Source organism: Aptenodytes patagonicus, chromosome 5 (genome assembly GCF_965638725.1).
Source record: "Aptenodytes patagonicus chromosome 5, bAptPat1.pri.cur, whole genome shotgun sequence".
In the NCBI taxonomy this organism is placed as follows: Eukaryota; Metazoa; Chordata; class Aves; order Sphenisciformes; family Spheniscidae; genus Aptenodytes; species Aptenodytes patagonicus.
Window position 1 is genome coordinate 68099805 of NC_134953.1, and position 21926 is coordinate 68121730.

At 53.2% G+C, this 21926-nt stretch overlaps 1 protein-coding gene across 1 annotated transcript in view; it reads left to right on the plus strand.

Annotated features, from left to right (window-relative positions):
* ZSWIM5 (zinc finger SWIM-type containing 5) overlaps window positions 1-21926 on the plus strand; it is a 101799-nt gene that overhangs the window by 63312 nt on the left and 16561 nt on the right. The window contains exons 2-4 of the mRNA XM_076340339.1: window positions 7924-8280; window positions 17070-17218; window positions 17844-17994. Of these exons, the coding sequence (XP_076196454.1) occupies window positions 7924-8280; window positions 17070-17218; window positions 17844-17994 (657 nt within the window). The remainder of the gene's footprint in view (window positions 1-7923; window positions 8281-17069; window positions 17219-17843; window positions 17995-21926) is intronic.

Consider the following 21926-nt stretch of genomic DNA (forward strand, 5'->3'; position numbering starts at 1 on the left):
GGGTTGCATGAATTGCCACGTGAAAAAAGACAACAGAGGGAAGAGCACCGTTCCACTCGCTTTTGACAGTGGTGAAAATCAGTGATCCCATTGTAGTGACACTTGCATGGAGGGATAAGAGGCATTTCCTAATTAAAACCCTTTTATGTACTAGAACCCAGCTTCTCAGCTGTTGGAAATCTGGGTGACTCCATTGAACTCAGGAGATGACCCCAGCTCAGCCTCGCGTGTGAGTTTTGGCATCTCCCATCAGTTTCCTTGAGGCAGCCGGGGTGGTGACAGCACGGGGCTGGGTCTGCTCTGTGGCGGCCTCGACTGATGAGACGCACAAGCCCGGAAACTCCAGCGACAGTGAATTTCCTCCCCACGGATATTTTCTTTCATGCTTGAAAACAACCCCGCATCTTTTAAGAAAACACCTGAGCTGTAACAAGGAACCTCATTGCTCCTTGTTCAGGCACAGCCGCTCATGAATGCAGAGAGAAGAGGGATGCTTTTGGGATGGTCACAGAGATGTGTTGCTTTTTCTCCCTTAATGTAGAGATGGTGCATTCACCACTTCTGCCAAAAAATGTACTGCACATCCTCATCTTTCTAATTTCTCATGATTTTAAGAAAGCTCTTTATATTCAAGATTACCATAAGATATACTGTAGCAGTAAAGAGCAGAGACTTGACAGCATTTTGCCACCAGTTATTATGTGAGCAGCACATGTTAGCAAAGATGCGGTGAACCCTTCCTCTCTTCAAGCCCTTTCTATTGCTTATGCTGCTGCAAAAATGGCATTCAGGTTGGTTTGTGTTAAATCTGAACTGCTAGCGGAGGAATTCAGCTTGCAGGACTGCACGTTAGCAGAGGAAATCAGTCCGAGCTTTAAAACTGGTTGTATTTTTTTCCTTCTTCCTCCAAACCATATGACTTCGGAGCAAGGGTTGCGCATCTGGGTAGATTAAAAACCCATTTGTTGGCAGGTGGTGGAAGGATGTGGAAGGTGATGGTGGGAGGGGTGGTCTTGGCTTTGGGGCTGGCAACAAAACCCAAAAAAACCCGGGTCTTCAGGTTTGGATGGGCAACAAAGAGCACTGCAAGCTGGGGGGAAAATGGGGGAAGAGTTTTGAGTATTTTAGGGGAATGTTACAGAACGGGACCAGCCTGCTGGAGCTGGCCTTGGTCCAGCCACCCCCTGAGCCGGGTAGGGGGAGGAAAAAAGCCTCCATTGCAGGCTCCTAGATAAACAAACACCAGAAATCTCGTAAGGGTAATAATGGAAATCACTGGGAAATTGAGTTAATACAAGGGCATCTGTGTAAGTGAATGCTCTGGATAGGGAAACGGCTTTGTCGTTTAACTCTAGTAATGCTGGAGCAGATGGGAAGCGCGGTGTGCTTCACGCATTAGCTGGCTCGGATAAAGAGCAAGGCAGAGGCCAGTCCTCGTGGCTGATTAGAGGTTAACAGGGATAGAAACCAGCGGATTGACTCTTCATTTGCAGGAGGTGGTGTGGGATCAGAGCAGATGGCAGAGAGAGCGTCCCTCCAGCTTACTCAGCTGCTCAGAGGAGCTTACGGCTCCCTCCAGCACTAACAGCCCCACTTGCATCTCCTCTGTTTACAGCTGCAGCTCGTGCTTCTTCCCTGGCCTACCTGGAGACACAGTATTTCTCCTAAACCTGTGGTGGTTGGTGTCTGTGGCCGTAGGTATGTGCGGGGACACTTGAAGGCATGGTGCATCCTCTCCAACTCGGCCGTATCCCTTTGTTACGGCTCCTCCGGCGTCAGATCAGCTGGGGGCACAGCCTTCGTGGGACCTATTAACGGTCTTTGTTAGCTCTGCAAAGCCAGAGGTGCTTTTCCAGGGTGGTAATGACCGGGAAAGGACAGGAGCGTTGTGGGGATCGGGGAGGAGGGCTGCGAGGGGAAAACGTACAGCAGAAGCAGCATGGCTGCGTTCTGCTGGGGCAGCATCCTCCGGCCAGTCATCACCTGCCTCCTTCATCCCTGCCAAGGTCTCGCTCAACGGCAACACCTTTGCCTGCGATCACAAAAAGAAATTGCTTTGCGGAGGAGGGAGGATGTAAACGTGTACCAGCTCTGCTCATTGACTCGCTGGAAGCTTGGATTCCCTATTTTGCAAGGGAGAAACGGCAATTGATTCAGCTTTACCCTCTTTCTTTTTGTCTGCCAGTGCTCTGAAAAGACACATTTTATCTGTGTGTGACAACACCTGCCTAGGGTGCCTCTCATTGAGCCGCGCTGAATCAAAAGAGCAACAAGAAAAGTGGGTTTAATTGCACACATCTTCAGCGGAGTCTTTCTTGCACTGGCAGTACAAAAGGCCAGCCTCGCGCTGGTTGAATGGAGCCCGGGAGGGCTGGGGCGCGCCGTACTCTCTGTTACTATCGGAGGCAGATGATTCACTTTGCTGGAGCATTGTCATGTGCAAATGAGTTCATGAGCCCATCTCCTTTCCAACTGCAAGGTCAGGGACTCAGCAATTGTCAGCATCAGCCGGCTGGAGGAATTGATCTAGAAGCTGGAAAGCTTTGGGAGATTTTACTAACCTCCGCTTCCCACCACGCGAGCACACCAACACCTTCCTCCCACGGGTGTTGTCTACGTTACAAATATTGACCGATTTTAAGTTCACGTTTGGAAAGCTGCTGTTTCGAGGCACGGAAATGTGACCGAGAATGGCTTATAAATAACACTCGGTGCAGCAATTATTATTCATTGCTAGTTATGGCTTTCACACAGTGGAAAAACAAATGGTTTTTCCACTAGGAGCTGGAGCTGCAGTCTGTTTAATCACTAAAGAGCTTGGAATCGCTTTAGTTTAAAATACCTTTCTGCTGTGGTTTGGAAATTTAAGAAAAAATATTTGGGTCATGTTAACCTAGTGTATACGACTTGCACTGAGAATTTCAGTTTACCTCGTCTACATCTGCTGAGCCCCATAAATATACATGTATTCATTCCTGTTTGGTTTTGCAGAGCTCCTGCCTGCCTGAAGGCAGAGCTGCCCAAACACAGATCTGAAATGGGGTTAGTCTGATTAGAGGTGGGGTCCTGGGAGCTCAGCACCGGGTGTGAGGGCGGCAAGGAGGGGGAGCCGAGCCACTGTCTGCCGCAGTCACCCCTCTGCGTCTGGGATGCAAGGGAGTGCGGCTGGTGCTCTTCAGGAAGCTTCGTGGATGGACTTTCCATCATGTTGCTCCTAACAGAGCCTGCCCAAAATATCAGCCTCGGTTACTAGGAGGTCACTTGAGGTTTTGGCAGCCAGATGTGGGGGTGAGTTCCTTATGTACAGCGTCCGGCTGCATCCCACCAGTGGTCCTTGCTCAGGGGGGTGGATGTGGTTGCACGTTTCCCTTTGCAGAACCGTTCCTTGCCCCGCTTTGAGGTTTCCACAAAGACCAAGAAAAGCCTGCAGAGGAGGCAGAGGAGCTACAGTGACCTGAAGAAATGCTCCCCGCATTACCCATGCGTTACTGGTCACCATCCTCTTGCGCAGCAATGCCAGCGCAGCAACCTCAGATGGTCTCTGCTGGTCCAGGGTTAGGTCCTAGAGATGGCTGCTCTGGCAAGAATGCCTCCCCAGCAGGATTGTGCTAACGCTCTGTGAAAGGCAAAGTGAGTGCCGCGCCTGGAAAGAGCGAGCTAATTTTTCCAAATGGCACAACTTTGCGAATGACAACTGTGACTTCTGGCTGGGCTGCGCTGTGAAATCTGGGGGATGGCTGTGAGCAGCAACTGCCAGAGGGAGCAGAGCTGAGCTCTCGAGTTCCCGGCTACTGTTGTAGCTGCGGGGTCCTCCTCTCCCTGCTCCTCCTCATGGGTGTTGGAGGGCTCTAGATGACACAGTTATGAGAAGGCAAGGAGTAACGCCTGGGTTTTGCTTGTTTCTGGGGTTTAAGTTTCCACCTGTGGTCTGCCCATCTCCGAACTTCAGGTATTTCAACGTAACCAGCTTGCGCGTTGGCTTTACCTTCTGTGGTTTGCTGGAGGACCCAAGACTAGGGGTCTCCACAGCCGTCCTGGTGGTGGGTTGGAGCTGCACGACAGGCTGGTAGTCTCTCCTGATGGCTCATGGACATCTGGGTTAAAAATGTCCAGCTGAAAGACTGGGTGCTCTTTCAGAACTGGAAGCGTTTGCAAAGCTCCTTTTGGTTGAGGAGGTTTAGAGATCAAAGAATTCTCCATCTTGGTTAAAGATAATTCTGTTGAGGCCTTAACGGTCTTGTCTTGATAGCAAAGCCTCCTGTGCTGGAGCTCCTGCTAAAGGCTTGATCCCTTGCAGCTGTTTCAGAGCCCAGGGATGTTTTGTGGGTCTGCATTCGTCCCAGCCTGTGGGGTTTATCAGCTCCAAAGAGCAAAGTGTTGCCCAGCTGATGAGTTTGGAAGTGGCACTGGTGCTCACAGACTCCCAGGAGATGTTTCCAGGGTCGGTTTTAATTTAAATTAATTTAAATCAGAGGCACAATATCCTGCGGCACTAATGCAACATCAGAGCTGAGGCTCAGGGGGCAGATCTGCCGTGGCAGGGAAAAGGTCCTTCCTTTGGTGTTTTGTCCCCGTTTGATGGGTAAGTGGGATTAGGAAGGACATGTGCTCATCGTGCCCTGTGTGCCTGTGAACATTCGTGGCACCTTTCTGTGCTCTTTCTGGGGCGGGTATGAACACTCAGCTCCTTTTGCAACCTGGATCACAGGGGCATCCACTGGGAAGCATCTGTGGTAAAAGTAGGGGAGGCTGTTCTGGGGCAAGGAGGAGGTGACGTTGTTCTTGGGACAAAGCTAGGCTCTGATGGTGTGTAATGAGCCTGTAGTTACAAAGATGATACTTAATTATTTCTTTTCCATGGTTTTCAAGCCCTGGCACTGTCACTTTGCTGGCAGCAAATCAAACGCTAAGTTAGCTTATGTTAAGGAACAAAGGATGAAGTCCTAGATAAGCACTCGGCTGTAGGAATGTCTTAAATTGAAATGTGCAGGGGGGACACAGAGGAGAGTATGTTTTTGCTCTCAGCGCTATCCAGACCCCGTGTCTGCAGCCAGGGCTGCGTTTGTCTCTGCTGGAGTGCCGGTATTGCCTGCCCCACGTGCTGCTTGGGATGTGAGATGAGCGCCAAGGAGGGTACAGTGACAGCTGTCCTTCTCCAGGGTGACCTGTAGCCTCTTGGTGACTGTAGCATCAGGGTTTTATGTGGACCAGGCATGAGTGCTTTGATGGATGATGGAGTAACCACACCATAACCTACCCTTTAACCACCATTCTTCTCTGGGACAGTGATACCCATCACTGCTGAGCTGGCGAAGCCATCTCCCACCCATGGGTGCCAGGGTCGGCGCTGGGTGCAGACCTGGCTGCAGAGCAGGGCGCAGCGTGGTAGCTGCAGGATGACCTCCTGTTAATGTAAATATTCCCAAATAATGTTGCTGTTCCTGCCAGCTCCTCTCTCTCCCCCTCTTGCCTTGTTTAACTTCTGACTAAGCTTTAGATAAATGTTTTGTATAGAGTTTCTAGTTTATCTTAAATAGACCTGCTGCCACCATGGCTAAAATCTAAACCGACACTTGCCTTAGGGCTCGAGTGCCAGATGAACTTGGCAGTTGCCGACACACTGAAAGGTCCTGTTTGACCTGCAGACCCCAGCTACGAGTTGCAAGGACTGGCTCTCACAGTGGATGGGGGAGCACAGCTTTTAGGATGCCTGAGAGCAGCCTGGGAAGTATCTGGGCAAATTTCCTTTCTCGGGGGGCTGGATTCAGACCATGGTTGATGTATTTTCGGACTTACACCTGTCCAAACCAGGTCATTTGGTTAAACGAGTTCCTCCAGCCTTACACCAGTTAGCCCCAAATGGGGTCTGGCCCACGATCCTGGTAAAGTAAGCATTTGAAGGCAGTGTTTATGGCTAGTAATTTGTCTTAGAGTGTTTTTATATATATATATATGTGCATATGTGCCTAAGGGTGTACATACGTGTATATACATACATTATTGCTCAGGAACGTAGTTTCCAATCCTTTCAACTTGTTAAAAAAGTAAACTAGGGAGAAACTGGCAGGGAGTCAGAGCTGCCTGCCAAGCATCGCAGACCAGAGAAGTGGTAAAACATAAACACTTTGGAGTTCATCCTCGGGATTTATATAGTTTGGCTGCAGGGGGACAGACTCGGGGCGGGGGGGGGGGGGGCTCATCAGCCCCTGGCTGCGCTGCTCCCACGGCCAAGCCTGGCACCTCCACAGCCACGCTTCCACTCCCAGCAGCGTGCAAGCGAGAGGACAGCATGGAGTTGTCTGTCCCTCCCCTCCTGCTCTGCTGGCCATGCGGGGTGGGTTTCAGGCGATGGCAGCAGAACAGGTCTGCTTCCCCCTCCCCTGCACTAAAGTGAAAGCAGACCTCCTTGACGCTTAATCAGATTTGAATGTGGTTTTTGGCGTGGCTTTAAAGAGACTGGCAGTGAATAGCTGGTTTTGATGCCATTTATTAAAAACCTCTGGTAGAATTTGTCTCGGAAAGCCTTTGTGAGAGCTGGCAAACGCACAAGGGTTTGATGCAGCTAATGTATTTTAATCTTCACCCCCCCACCCCTTCTCCTTTTCTGTCACTAATTGTAGGGCTCTCAGCTGTCTGCCGCCTTCTCCGGGGGGATGGCAGGCAGGCTCTGCAGGGACCTCTGTACAAACATGGGCTTAATATGGTTGCAGTGGCATGGAGAAAAGTGAGCATCCTCTTTGCGGAAGAGGGCTGGGGCGGGCGGCGCGGGCACTGAGTCCCAGGTACCATGCCAGGCTCTGACATGGGGACACCGGGTGGCCCCGGCCATGTTAATTAGTCTTCTGGTACAGCCTCGTTCTCCTTGGAGCAATGAGGCAGACGGATGGGGGAAACAAAGATGTCCCTTCTCTAGGAGGCTGGGCAAGTGCAAAGTGTTGGTGTTGGACCTCCTCGGCAGCCAGCTCCTGGGAAGGGCTCCCTGGGCTTTCAGATGAGGTTAATGGGCATCCAGTCTTTTCTCACTGACTTTATCCTTTGCTTGCTTGGTGCATCTACCTTCCTTGGACCCAGAGGACCTTCCAAGCCCATTTCTCGCTCTTCACCCACGTTTGGGACTTGTTGGGTCTTTTTTTCACAGTTTGTGCCTGAAGGCACTGCAGCCCCTTGCGGTGCGGTGGGGGCTGTTCGGGGCACCATAACGTTTGCCTGAATGATTTGGGCTGTCCCTGCAGCCTTACACATGGATCGCGCCAATGAGCGGCTGGCTTCCTGGCCACAGTATTTCGAGGAGAGCTCAAGAGCTCACGGGGGAGCAGCAGATATTATAGAGCTCAAGGAACAAACAGTTTCCCCCCCAGCCTGCGGTTCAGGCTGTGCATTGCTCCCATCCCTGCTCCTTGTTCCCGCTGCGTGGAAGAGCTCAGAGCTGCCCTGGAGTGCTCCATCTGGTTGAGGGACTGAAGGTGGAGTTGCATTGCACTTCATTTGTGGGTTTTTTTTTGTCAGCCTCATCAAAGAAAAGAAAACCTGGCCTTTTTCTGCCAGCCCTCACTCACGTGAGTTACAAATTCAGTGAGAGGGAGGCATGGATGAAGATGACTCCCAGGAGAGAAACAGTCTGAGAGACTCTTAAACAAATGGAAACCGAGCAGCTTTGCTTGTTCCCTGAGGGTTTGGCTCTTAAATAAACTCGCCGAAGAGTCTGGCTGCACGTGTGTGTTGGTGCAGGAGTGTGTTTGTACGCAGGCTGGGTGTTGCTGGGTGTAAGCCACCAGGGTAGCGTGTGTTGGGTGGTGTGCTCCTTGACATAGCGTTGCATAAGTGGTATTGGCTGGCCCTGTCCACCTTCCAGAGTTTGCATTGGGTGGTTGTGGTCAGAGGGAAGCTAACATGGCCTTTCCCTCTTCTCCTTTCCCTCTCCAGGGTTTCACCTCAGTGGGACGGTAACGGAGCCAGCGACTGCGACAGAACCAGAGATGACCTACAAGGTGGCCATCAGCTTCGACCGCTGCAAAATCACCTCAGTGACATGCGGTTGTGGGAACAAGGACATTTTTTACTGCGCCCATGTCGTGGCGCTTTCGCTGTACAGGATCCGCAAGCCGGACCAGGTCAAACTCCGTCTTCCCATCTCAGAGACCCTTTTCCAGATGAACAGGGACCAGCTCCAGAAGTTTGTTCAGTATTTGATCACAGCGCACCACACTGAGGTGCTGCCCACCGCCCAGAAGTTGGCTGATGAGATCCTGTCATCCAACTCGGAGATCAACCAAGTGCATGGTAATTCCTCCTCCCTCCCTGGGTGGCTCGGCACTGATTCATTCTGCATTTGGAGCTGGGGTGGTGGTTTTGCACTGACGGTGATGGCTTCTGCTTTGCCATGTTTGCTGCTGCACAGAGAGAGGTGGCAGCGTCAAACTGTTGTTAATGCATGGGTGTTGGGACCACATCGATGTTGACCATGTGTCCCTGTTCTGCCCTCTGATCTTCTTTGTGTGTTTATCTGTGAAACACTGGCTTTAACAGGCAAGAAAAGGCAGAGCAGGCAAGCTGGTGGTGCACAAGGCACAGCTCAGAGTAGGATGGAGAAGCCAAGGGTGGAGGAAGAGAGCACGTTTAGTCCCCAGCACAGAAGGACGTGGTGCTGGGACCCTGGGAGTGGGAGGTGCAGTGGGGATGTGGCTCCTCCAGTGTACGGGGACATGGTATCAGCCCGGCCCTGCATGTTGCTAAGTTAGATGCGGCTGAGCCAGCAGGAGATAAAGCTTTAATCTCCATGGGTGTTAATTTGCCCATAATAAATGAGCACCACTGTTCTGACCTACTGCACAAAGGCAGCAGAGATGTGTCCTGGGGCTTTGTGTTTGGAAGATGCTTTTGATTTCCTCCCCTAGAAAGCACTGGCTGGGGGACGGTGCCCATCCCAGCCCAGTTCCAGTTGCCCACTGGCCCAAGAGGTGGCCCAGGCTCCCTGGGGAGCTGCCCTGGGGCTCCCTTCATCAGCCCAAGCGGGGCGCTCCTGCTGTGTCTTTTCAAGGATCCCAGGAGCTGAGTTGCCCAGGGTCTGCAACAATGAGCTGCTCCCCACCGCGCCTGTCCCACCAGCTGTAGAGTGGAGATAATAAACACTTATCTGCCACGGAAGGGCGTTGTGGGGATTAACACATGCCTGTTAAGTGCTCCAAAGATGAAAAGCCCCATATGCAGCCTAAAATAGGATCTGAACTGGTTGAATCCACATGTAGAGGTAAGGCTAGGAGTCCACCTCCACCGTAGGGGTGATGGCAGCTCTGATCTCAGATATTTTCCCTTCCCCTCCCTCTAGCTGGTCATTCCTGCTTCTACCTTGGGGGAGGCTTTTGTCTCCTCTGCTGGGCCACATCTGCTGCGTGTGTGGTTGTGCTCTAAATTACTGGCTGGGGGTTTGGGTGCCTCATTTTTTGGCATTAAAAAAGAATGAGGAGCTGTGGTACTGCAAGAATCTGGTGAGGTCCGCTCCCTCCCTGAGCTGATCCACTGAAGCTGAGGTTGGGCAAGATCTCTTCTTGGCCATTGTTTGAGGCTGCTTTCCCCTAAGCAGATTGAAGAAAAGCTTTTAAGGCCCTGAATATTTATTGCTCTAGAGTCAGCAAAAGGCTGGTGATTGAGAGTCTTACAAAGATACAGATGTTGGCGCCGGTTCAATATCTGCCTCTTGTTTTTACAAGTGGTTTTAAAAAACAAAGCAAAAATTTTCTGTCCCTTCAGACTCATGCAAATTCATGCACTCCAGCATGTGATTTTGAACTGACAGAGACATGTTGAGTTACGCAGCAGAAGGTGGCACCTATCCGACACCCGTGTGGCTGCCTAGCCGGGGTCACAAGCAAGTGAATGCCTCTGCAAGCAGGACTACAGCCTGGTCTCATCCTGGGGAAGGATGCAGATCAGCCTTAAGATGATGAGATGATCTAAAGATGATCTCAAACTCATAGATGTTGCACCTTGTGAAAAGGAAGGCTCAAAAAACTTCACATTCAAGTTCAGAGTGGTGTCGTCCAGGGCTTTGGCTCTTGATCCTGGACAGTGTTGCAAGCTTTGCCCTCCCCGTCCCGCCAGTGAAGCACAGCCACAGTGCAACTACATCGCAGAGCTACTTGAGCAAGGAGCCCAGGGCGAGGAAGGGCTGCAGGTGTGTGTGGCTGCCTATGTGAGAGCAATTTGGGGGCTCCAGTTGAAGGGGATTGAAATTTTTCCCCCATCTTGTCCTTCCCAGCTGCAGTTCATGTGTTCGTAGAGGGTCCCTGATCCTGAGATTTGAAATTCTTCAAGGTATGCTTTACACAGAGCTTTACGGGCTTACGCGTGCATTTCTTGGTCATGTCTAGTTCAGATCCTTGGGGTCACACCTTCGTTCACCTCTGGGTTGAGGCCAAGCTGGCTTTTGGCAACTTCTGCAGCCCAAACAGTAACCCAGTGTGTGTGCTGGACACCCGAGGTTATTGCACCTTAGAGTAAGAACAGCCTCTCCACAAAAATACTTTCTTTTTTTCCCCCCATTTCTTCTATGGAGAGGTCTGTTGAACTTCAGATCAGCATTGGGTCTTCCCTACCTGCCTCTGGTCACCCAAAGGGCTGCTCCTTCCATGTTGATGGTGAGCATGTGGAATGGTGGAGCTGATTCTGCACCTCGGGAGCACTCCAGGCTCGCTGGGGAATGCCCCTTGTGCAAGGGGATTGTCTGGTTTTGTAAAATAAGGCTTTCAGGGCTGCTCCTTCTCCCCCCGCAGAGCCTGAACGGCAAAGAAAATTACAGGCCATTGTCTGGCGTGCTCATCTCGGGGCGTCGGAGCTTTGTTCCTTCCAGGAGTCTGTAGCCGTGGGCTGTGCACCGCATGCCGATCTTCCCGGCTGCCTTCCTAGAAGGAAATGCAAACTATCCAGTAATGATGGAGTCTCGGAGCGTAGCCAAAGGCATTCGCGTGTTCGCGAAGGATTCAATCCGAGCAGAGAGCCTAGGTGTGCCGGCCGCTCTGCTCCCCACTTGACCTCTGCATGCTTAAGTGGGTCACGTTTCTGCTGTCATAGCTGGCTGCAAAGGGCAGCGTGCTCACAGTGAGAGCGTCTCACGTGTCTGACACCTCCACGCTTGGCGTCTGAAGTGGCAGCTGGAGTGAGGAGACCGGGGTGGGTTTCAATGCTGCTGTGTCCCCTCCCTGAGTGTGTTCCTGCTTGGGGACAAAGTCAGTGGCGTGACTGTCCGGCACGGAGCAAGGCTGCAAGGTTGTCATTGCGCCAGCAAATGTGACTTGTGGCTGCTTGGCCTTTCCTGGTGGGGGTGGCTGCTGGGGGCAGCCAGGACCTGCAGCTGGAGAGCTTGGATCCAACAGCTAGGCCTCCAACAGAGTGAGGAGCATCTGGTGGTGGCCACCTTGGCACCCTGCTCCCTTCGCTCTTCCCAGATCAGAAGCCCAGGGCTTGCGTTGGTTTGCTGTGGGGCCAGCCTGACATGGGGAAACACAAGCTGAGAAAGTGGCTCAGGGCCACCAGCCATGGTGGGACGTGCCGGGAATAGGTGCAGCTTTGCCATTGGGGGGATCCATGCTTTACCACCACGAACCATGGGAAGAATATGTCCTCCTGAGGTGTGAATGAGGAACAGAGAGTGATTGCTTTGGTGCAGTAAGGTATTGCAGAGAGGGCCAGGAGGTATCGGAGAGGGCAAGGCTGAGAAAAAGAGCTGAAATGGGAATTGTAGGCAGAGAGGGAGATTTTGGGGGCAAAAGCAAGCAATACGGAGGAGGAATTCAGAAGCACCAAAGAGTTCTGACAGCAGCACTGGGTTTCCTGCTCTCGCAGCATGGATCCAACATCCAGCAGCAGTGAGCGCGCAGGGTCCAAGTCAACCAGCAGACTTGGGAGGTGGCATTCATCTCCTCTTGTGTTTTGGTTCATGCTTGTAGGGGATGATTCAAATTTATTTTAAGAGGAAGACAGGATCAGTGTGGGGTATATGGGAGGAAAGCTGCTGTCTCAGATACATCCTTTAAGCCTGATTGGGATGTCTGGGCTTTGGAGGCAAATGCTGGATTCTTCCTGAGGGCAAAAGCAGTCTGTGGCCAAGGAAGGAGAGGAGGCTGGTGGAGACCACTGCAGAGACAGAGACGGTGGTCACTAAAACCTTTAATTAGAAGCTTAAAGACAGGATAGGCAGCTCTGAAGAGTGAGAGTGTCTGTGGGCCCAGAAGATTTGGGGCTTAGAGGTATCCTTCGTGCATCATCGGTGAAGTCTCCCTCTTCCATGGGTGAGGAGCGGGAGGTTTTGGCACGCCCGGTGTTTGCAGCTCAGTAACTTGCCCTGCTTGAGTGGCGCTTGGGCATGGCAGGGAGAACTGCTGCCCTCAGCCCAGGAGACGTGGTTGGGGCAGTCTGCCCCATGGAAATGCCAGTGGGTGACACAGTGTCTGTGGCACTCAGCTGATGCTATCGAAAGGCTTGGGATGCTCTTCTCAGCCAGAAGTGGGAAAAGCCACAAAACCTCCACTGTCTCGCGGTGTAGGGGCAGCTCCCACTGAGAACAAGCCAGGGGAGAGTCAGTGTGAATCACCAAGGGGCCTCTGTGGTCCTGCAGGGTCTCAGGAGCTTCCTTGGAGGAGAGGACCTTCAGAAAACTCTTAGTGGGAATGATCCCTCAGGCTTTGGCATGGGAAAACCAGATCTGCTCATGCAAAAGCCATAAGGAGCCTTCTGCCTCATCTTCTCACTTTCGTCCCATATGTATTCTTGACCACCTTGAGCCCTTCCTTCAACTCCTGGACTAACATTATCCTTCACCCGTTGGCCTGTCTTGCTCCTTGTGCACAGCAAGTCGGCTGCCAGGTTGGCCGTGCAGGAAGTCCCTGCCTGCTTGTCCTGTCACACTGAGCCAGGGCTAATGTTTGAGGAGTCTGCAGGCGGTCTTTAACTTTGAGGTCATCCCACGACAGCGTCTGGAGGGCAGCACCGGTAAATCTATTTGAAATTCTGCCTTCCCGCAGGGAAGGAGGAGAAGGTCAGGTCTCCAGGGGATTTGTGTTCCTGGTTGCTGAGCTGATGTGAATTTAAGGCAAAATAGCACACCTGGGTGCTGGAGAGAAAGGCTCTGCTGCTGGCTCTTCCCCCTTATCTTGCAGAGCCGCTGGGGCTGCTGAATGACCCCAGAGCGTGGGTGCGGTGCTTGACAAGGGGCTTCCAAAGACAGACGGACCCGATGCTGGTACCAGCTGGACCAGAGAGCTCCTGGCCAGTCGTGCTGGGAGCTGGTCTGGCTTCACTTGCCCCATTGCTGTCAGATGGGTGTGAATCTTCAGGCTGCCCTGGAGGCTCCATCCAAACTGCCTCCCCTTGAAAATGAACCAGGAGCCTTGGCGGAGCTTGACTCTTCGCTTTGCTGCTATTTTTAATCCCTCGTTAGAGTTCATTTCCTTTCTGGTGCCTGGTTATTTTCTCTCCAAGGTTTTCTGCTGTTTGTTTATTTGTCTGTGTCCTCCCCCCCCCCGAGCTGTTCCTTCATGTTTGTTCTCTCTCCGGATGCCAGCGAAGCAGCCTGGAGGTGTTCAGCAACGCCACCACGTGCAGTCATGAGATGGCCCTTGTGAACCGCCACCACGATGGCCAGCCCTGCTCTGGGTGGCTGCGGCTCGGCTGGCTGGCAGAGCCCTCGCCGGCACTGCTGACCCCAGGGCCAGCACGGCCAGACCCTGAGCTGCCAGTGGATACTGGGCACAGTTGGCTGAGATGACTGCAAGGGAGGTGCTAGGGCAGCCACCTGCATCCCTGGGTTGCTTTTACCATCCGTTTATCGGCTCCAGGCACTGGTTAAAAATAATAATAATTAACCCTTTTTCTTTGTGTCATCACTGCTGCTCCGTATGAGACGCTTTGGGAGTGCTTCCCATGCCGCCCAGCTAATGTATCTCCCCTTCTTGGGTTCATGAGCTTGGGTCCGGGATGCGCCAATGCCCTGGCGTGAGCCATGAGGTCCCACCACCTCCTCAGCCCTAGAAACCTGCTGCTTTCTGGTCCAGGAGCAGCTTTCATTTTCTTCATGTTGGGCAGTTAATTTCTGAGCAAGGCATTGAATTTTCCATGCCTGGCTTCACTCTGTTTTCCAATTTTTAGTTTTTTCCAGTCCTTATTTCTTAGTCTTTATATCCCCCTGGAGAAGTCTCGCTTGGCTGTCAAACAGTTAAACCCCGAGCCCGCAGTGAGGGGGGGTGTCCTGCTTCTCATTTGATAGATTGCATTTTTATCTCTGTTTCTACAGCCAGTGTAAACGGGCTGGTGAAACCCTCTTTCCACTCAAGATGTGCGGTGGCGTTTCCTTAAATCTGAATCCGGCAGGACCAAGATCCAGCACATCTGAAACAGGGCTCTTTGGAGCAGGAATGCTGCTATATGAGAAACGTGTTACGCAGGCGCTGGGCTGTTTTACATGCCGTTCCCTGCTCCTTTGGAGCCGAGACATGGAATCACTCATCAGCTGCATCACGGCATGCCGCTGCCGAAGCCCCCACGGTGTGAACGTTGGCAAGGGGAAGTGGACAAATCCTGCCATTAATATTTAAACCCAGCACAAATCCCGTTGTTTGCTCTTAAATGTTTATCCAACTCCCCGGTGTAATTGGGCAGCCCGTTATCTGCCGGGTTGCGTTGCATATGTGGGAATGAGCTATTACAACCCTCTCTCTGAATCTTTTATAGGAGAGCAAAATACATTTACAAGCAAATTTGGGTTTTATTTGGAGGCGCGGGAGGCGCGTTACTAATTTGGCTACGGCCCGAACCCCGACGTGCGAAGTGCTCAATGTGTTGCGTGGGAGGAGGAGGTTTTATTTAGCTGCACGCTGCTTTCCTCGCTGCTTGGGCTTTCTGTTGCTAACGCTATGTGTGAACAGCGAGCGCCGAGGGTAGCCGGGGGAACCCCACAAAAATGCAGCCACTTTTTGCATCTTGCTGACTCCTCTACCCTTATCTGTCACAGCGGCCTTGGCGAGGGACCAAGGATGGGCTGAGCTCAGGTGGGATGGGTCACCCCAGGCATCCACGCCCTCCTGGTCCCTATAGATGCAGCCAGGTGACCCTACAGAGGCAGCTGAGACAACCTGGCTGGTCTGGATAGCTGCAGCTGGGAGTGGCGGGCGGGATGGTGGGGAGGAGGATATTAAGAGTGCAAGCGTCTGGGATACCTCAGCGATGGGGCCGGATAAGCCCTACTGGTAGACAGATTAGTCATCGGTTCCTGATAGGGGATAATCGCTGGCTTGTCTGCTCTTTATCTGCGAGATAAGGACCGGGTTGGGGGAGGGAAGGAAAAGGCACAGAAAAGCTGAGACAGCCAGGACGGACTGGTCCTGGCGTTGGTGGTCCCTCGTGGCTTACAGCAGGGCTTGGCCACCGGCAACGGGGGAGCAGGATCAGGGCATGCGTGGGGCTGCAGGCGAAAGCCCTTGTGCTCATCCAGGGACCGTGATTTCCTTTCTGCTGCTTCAGCTCCCATCCCAATTACGTGGTTGTGTCGACTACAAATTATTCTGCAGAGGGAGCAGCATCCCCCTCTCCCTTCAGCACAGTGCAGGCTGAGCCTAGAGCTTGCTGGAACAGCTCTTGGGCAGCGACTGTTAGCAGAAATTAAAGGAATTTTGTAAAGGACATTAAATACAAATAGCTGTATCTTAGTGGGTCAGGAGCGTTCTCAGCCTTTGGCGAAGGAGCAAAACCCCTCGAGTTGATATCCTCTCACTTACAAGCAAAGAAGAGATAGTTGCCCTGCTGAGAAGGTATCCTGGAGCTTGATTTTCATGAATTGCATTTGAGCTCCTGGTTCAGCAGTGCATGGGGCTGGGGCGTGTGCAGCATCCCGAGCAGTCTCTGCATGAAAGCGATGTCTGCTCCCTAACCAGATCTCAGCTGAGTGGGGAAGACATAGTTAAGATTTAATTGGGAACGTGTTAGCTACAGCATCCCTTGGCTGTGTGTGCAGCACCTCGCTCTTCCTGCACTGACCCCCTTCCTTGCTCGGGAGGGAGATGAGATGGGAGAAACAGATCAAAGCGGAGCAGAGCATCCTCCAGCTGCACCGGTCCCTCCTTGGCACTGGTTTTCACTGAGGGGTTTCTGCAGAGCAGGGCTCAAAAGCGGGGAGACGAAAAGCTGAGTTTCTGTGCTCCTGGCTGCTCGCTGGAGCCGTGCTGCTGCCTGCCCCACGAGCCCAGGAAGCCAGGGGCATTGCTGGGAGGTAGGGCAGCGCTCGGGGGGAAAAATGGGAATTGAAAGGGGCAAGGCAAGGGGAGGTGGATCCAAGCTGTTGTTTAAAGCACTTGTGGTTTTTTTTCTTTTTTTGTTCTCTGGAAGATGAAATACAGCCTGTGAACGCACATGTGTGCCTGCCAAAGGCCCTGCTCCGGTCACAGTTTGCTCTTTGAAGGATTATTGATCCTTTGCTCTTTCCAGCGGAGGGTCTCTCCCAGGCAGGTACACTGATGCACAGGGACTTGTCCCCTGTCCTAAAGCAAATGAGGGGCAGGACCAGGCATTTAACCCAGGGCTCTGGAGCCCCCGTGCAGTGGTACCTCTGTTAGACTGTTCCTAATGTGGGGAAGGGCTTGCAGGAACTGGAGCTTTACTGGTGCTTAAACAAACCAGTGATGTGGAGCAGGAGGAGGAGCACCCTGGGTGATCCTGGGAGCCAGAGAGCACTCCAGGCTCTGCAGCTGCCCTGCCTGCTCCCCTGGGGCTTTGAAGGAAGGCGGGTCCCTGCTCTTCCTCAGCCTCACTTCACATGAGGCACAGAGGGAGAGGGGCTAGCTAGGCATTAGCCCTGTGGTCAGGATCCCTCCTGATGGCTGCTGCCACCGCCGTGGAAGGAGAGCATGACGCTGTCAGCTGGGGCTCACTGCCTGGGAACCTGGTTGGTTTTCCCTCGCCTGAGCTGATAAAATAGAGGTGGGTCCATATAAAATAGAGGTAGGTCAATTTCTTGCTGGTGGGACTGCTGACCCTGCTGCTATAAACACGGTTGTCTCTTCTCTCCTCCCTCCCCATCCCCCTAGGCGCTCCTGACCCCACTGCTGGGGCCAGCATTGACGATGAGAACTGCTGGCACTTGGACGAGGAGCAGGTCCGAGAGCAGGTGAAGCTGTTCCTATCTCAGGGAGGGTATTACGGCTCGGGGAAGCAGCTCAACTCCATGTTTGCCAAGGTGAGGAGGAGCCGGCTGCTCTCTTCCCTTTCCACTCAGCGTGTCACGTAGCCGGCAGCTCGCTGGCTGCCCTGGCAGGGTGCCTGTCACAGCTGGGAATCTCTGCTCCAGTGCCTTCTCGCCCGGTCGCGGAGCAGGCGGTTGTAATCCAGTCTCTGGGTTAGGCCTGGGTTGTCTCACCCGCTCTCCTGGCAGGTCCCTTCCTCCCACGCAATGGGCTTGCTGTGATCCCTGCGCGAGGGAGGGCTTTCCCCCATCTCCCCATCAGCACGGTGTGGGGAAAGCCAACCCTGCAGAGCCTGCCGAGACCATGGAGAGGTGGCACCAGCCTACAGGCTCTTCCCTTTCTTTGCAGAAGGGCCTTGTTTCCATGTTCTTGATTGCTTGGTCCTCTTCACAGCCTAGGCTGTGGCTGTTACTCAGCTGGACTCCAACCAGCCAGCTCACAGCCATTGCATGAGTGTTATAATGTATGACTATACATTATACACACATATATATGTATATATTTACAGTCTGGACCCACAGACTGAGGGAGCTGTGGGTTGCCAGCCAGGTGACCATGTATTAAACATCTCCAGGGGACCGTGGTTGTCACAAAGGACCTTCTCTCTGTCCTTTGCAGGTTCGGGAGATGCTGCGCATGAGGGACTCCAACGGAGCCAGGATGCTGACGTTGATAACGGAGCAGTTCATGGCCGATCCTCGGCTCTCCCTCTGGAGGCAGCAGGGGACGGGCATAACGGAGAAGTGCCGGCAGCTCTGGGATGAGCTGGGTAAGGATCACCGCCTTGCAGAGAGCAGCAGCAGGGTTGACTGGGCTGCTGGGCCAACAGACATCGTCTCAGAGGCTTTTGGGGCTCTTTTCTGGGAGCAGAGGCCCTGAGAGATGCCAGGAGCTTGCTCTATCCCCTGCTGGGGAAATCCTGGTTGGACAGCTGGATCAGGCCCCAACTGTACAGTTCAGCACCTTAAACCAGCCCCTCTCCTGCAAAGGAGTCAAGGATGATGGGTGTGCAGAGCGTGGCTGGTCCCATACTTGCAGCAGCCTCGTGTTTGGTGTGCTGCCCCGAAGGGTTTGCGAGGGAGGATGCAGGCTGGTGAGCCCCAGGGGCTGGACGTAGCCTGGAGACGTGGAAGTGCCATTCCTGGAGGAACTGTTACCCAGAGGGGAAAGGCAGGTTCTCAAGTCTCATCCCGTCTAACAGATTTCTGCATGCTCTGGTGCACGTTTCCAAGGTGAGGGGGGCAGGATGGCCAGCGCAGAGCCTGGCTTTAAGGGAAATGCAGTTCTGGGTAATTCTAGCTAAGCACCTTAAACACCGGCTCAGCTGGCTGACACCATAATATCATTAGAATAAAACATTTAGATGACGTGGGCCCAGGGAGGTTGGTTGTGTGGTGGAGTTAACCCAGCAGTTCTGGGCTCTCCTGGACATCTGGGATCTTGGGTGAATAGTTTGACGTGTGCCATAGTTTCATGATGAGTGAGTTTGAGCTCCTCTGCAGCCTGCTGGTGGGAGATGCTGTGTAAGGGCAAGGGCTCACAGGATGGGACCAAAGGGGTGTTGTAGAGCTGGAAGAAGGTTGGGGGTGCTCCAGGGTCTGGAGTGCCTGAAACTGCAGCTGGGGTCACAGACCCTCGTACCAAGTGCCAAACAAAGGCAAACAGAGCCGTGAGACCGGAGAGCCTGGCCAAGCAGCACGGACAAGGGCCAGGCAGGGGTGGGATGTCTCGCTTCTCTGTGAAGTTCCCTAGATGGAAATAACCATGCCGGCTCTGAAGAGCTCCTCTGTGCTTGCTTGCCAAGAAGATATTTCCAGGATTTTGGGATGCTGCAGCTAGATGGTTGGATATGCAAGGATCCCGGAGAGGTGGCCAAATCCATCAAGCCAGAATTTGCGCATGGAAGAAAGCAAACACACTGGTGAAACGTGGATGGATGGGTGTCTAGGCAGGCCTGGATGCAGGAAGCAGTTTGCCCAGAATTACAGATTATTTGGCCAGACTTCAAGCCTGCTATCCAAGCTGAGAGCCCTCCCTTCCTGCACACATGAGGCGGGAGCGGTTGGGTTTCAGTCCTGGCTTAACCGTGCAAGGACCAGGTCAGTGCACGTAGTTTTGGTCGGCAGAGTGGGAGGAGGTGACAGCACGTCCCCATCAGCAGATGGCAAGGTGGCTAGGGAATGTCAGGGCCCTACCAAGGCTGGATCACCGTGACAGCAGGTGAAACATGGTGCCAGCCAACGCACGTCAGAGCAAGCAGCTCGCCTGGCATAGACATGTCACGTGGGAGAGATTTGAGCATCTCCATGCTGAAGAGAAGCCCCAGCGGAGGACACGGTGATAGTCCAAGAAGCGGCTCCAGGGCAGGATGGGCATGGACTATACTTGGAGCAGGGATTATTCCCCCCATCTTACAGAAGCCTTTTGGATTTGGACCTGGGCAGCATTTGCTGTAGGAATAGAGCATCCCTCTGAAGGAAGGGTCCAGGCATGGAGGGACCAGAGCTGCAGTGAGTTGGTGGCATTCACCGGTAACGAACATCAGCGATGCAGAGAGATGTCCCAAACCATCGCTGGGCAGGCAACGGTAGCCAGGGCGTGTGGGGCAGTGAAGGCACGTTGTCTGACTGTCTGTGGGCTGCAGATGCCAAAGCTGCCCGGAGTTACCGCTGCTGCCAAAGGGAGGGATGAGGGGCCTGGTGCCAGCTGCTGTGGGAAGCCCCAGCGCAGACCGCGTTCCCCTGCCACGTGGAAGAGAAAAATGGGCCTCGCAGAAATTATTTCAGGCACGTGTTTAATAATTAATCATCGATTTTAGCAAAGACTGCATCACAGACTTGCGTGGGATTGGAAGAAGATCAGCCTTAAAGAAGATTGTGGATTTATGCTGGGGAAAATGTAAAGGATTTTGCAGGATTTCAGAGTTTAAAAAAAAAATTAAAATAAAAAGGGCATCGTTTGCTTGCGCATGTGCTGCCAACTGAACATGTATTGCCCCGTCTGCTGGGGAGCCAAAGGAAAGACCTGCTGGATGGAGAGCTCTGTGGCGTGGGAGTATTTGCCCTGGCGCATTAGTACTTACGATTAAAGCCTAATTACAAAAAATAGACGAAAAACCAGCTGAAGTGCAGCCTGACCTTAATCTGCCTGGAGACGGGTTTATTTATCTCGGCCACTTGTTTACAGTGGGGAATTTCAGCAGATTAAGCTGGGGAGCGACCCTGTGGGAAACGGGAGAATTTCTTTGATGGTTTGGAAACTTGGGCGCGGGATCGGAGTGCCTGTCCTCTCCGGGGCCAGCAGCCGGGACCACTGGGCTGGGAAGGCTCCGACCCCCCCGTTCCTGCACCCAGCCCCGTCATCAAAAAGCACTTTTGTTTAGAGGCTTAGCTTAATCGTGATCTGCCGCTTTGTTCCCTGCTTAACCTTCTGCTATTGGAAAGTTCAGATGAAGGTTTCTGCAGCATGTGAGCAGACACGGAGTCTGACCCGGCACGGCGTTTTGGCTCAGGACAGGAGTCACTTGTGCTGTCAGCTGATGTCACTTGACTGTAGGGCTCAGAAAACCCCTCTTTTCCATCTCCCAGATAACTATCGCAGCCAAGACAGATGTGAGTCCCTCTTCCCTCCTTGTCCCCACCTCCCCGCCACATCTTTCCTTCTGCAGGAGAGCCCAGGGGCACAGCGTTTTGGCAGGCAAAGGATGCCTCAGAGGGCTCCCAAAAATAGGCTGCGAAGTCATGAGGCTTCTGAGGATTGTATCTTAGCTGAGCTGTGGGAGCCAAAAATCCAGCAGGCGCATCCCGTTCCTGGGGGCGGCAGAGCTGGAGCACCGAGCCTCGTTACTGCCTGTCAGCCGAGCCACTCTGCTTGCCGTCGGAGGTGTGAGCCGAAATCGCCGGAGGCTGCTTTTTGCACAAGCAGCCCCGGAGCGGGTGAAGAGGGGTGGCGACAACAGGCAGGAGTGCTGGTGGGAAGGGGATGCCCGAAACCATTAGGAGTGCCGGGACACCCAGCACCAGGAACCAAGCATAGGATTTGGCTCATGCCCGCCCAAGGAGGTGGGGAGCTTCATGCCCTTGGGATGGGCAGCAAGCAGGCACCCACCGCTCAGCTGAGGGGCAGTAACCAGAGCCTTAAGGAAGACTCACTTTCCAGAGCCAAGACCTGATTTTTTGGAAGACACCGTGTCCGTGCAGCCCCCATGGAGCCTACAGGAGCCCGGGAGCAAGTGGCGTGGACCCGCTCTGGGAGGGATGGGCCCCAAAAGCCCCTAAGGAGTCAGCTCTTCTCTTGCACGTGCATTAAGCACTGATGTTGCAGCTCAGAAGTCTTATTCCCCCCCTGTTCGTCATCATCATCAGAAAGGAGTGGGGTTTCGGTGGGGTTTCCTGGGAGCAGCGGAGCTGAGGTGCGGATGGAGCTGGACCAGGTGAGGGCTGCTTTGAATATTTGCTGATCTTCAGTGCCTGTGGTTGCTTTTCCCATGCCCGTTCCTGGATGCGATGCTGCTGCCACCATCTGCATTGTGACACCGTGATATCTCTCCTGCCGAGCCAAGCTGCTCCTAGGAGCCGGACGTGCACAGCCTGCATGCCTTATTTATGTCCACAAGTCCCAACTAGCAGAGGATGGGTGCTGGGAGATGCACCGCAAAAGCACCACCAAAGCTCAGTTATAACCCAGAGGAGCGGGGAGACA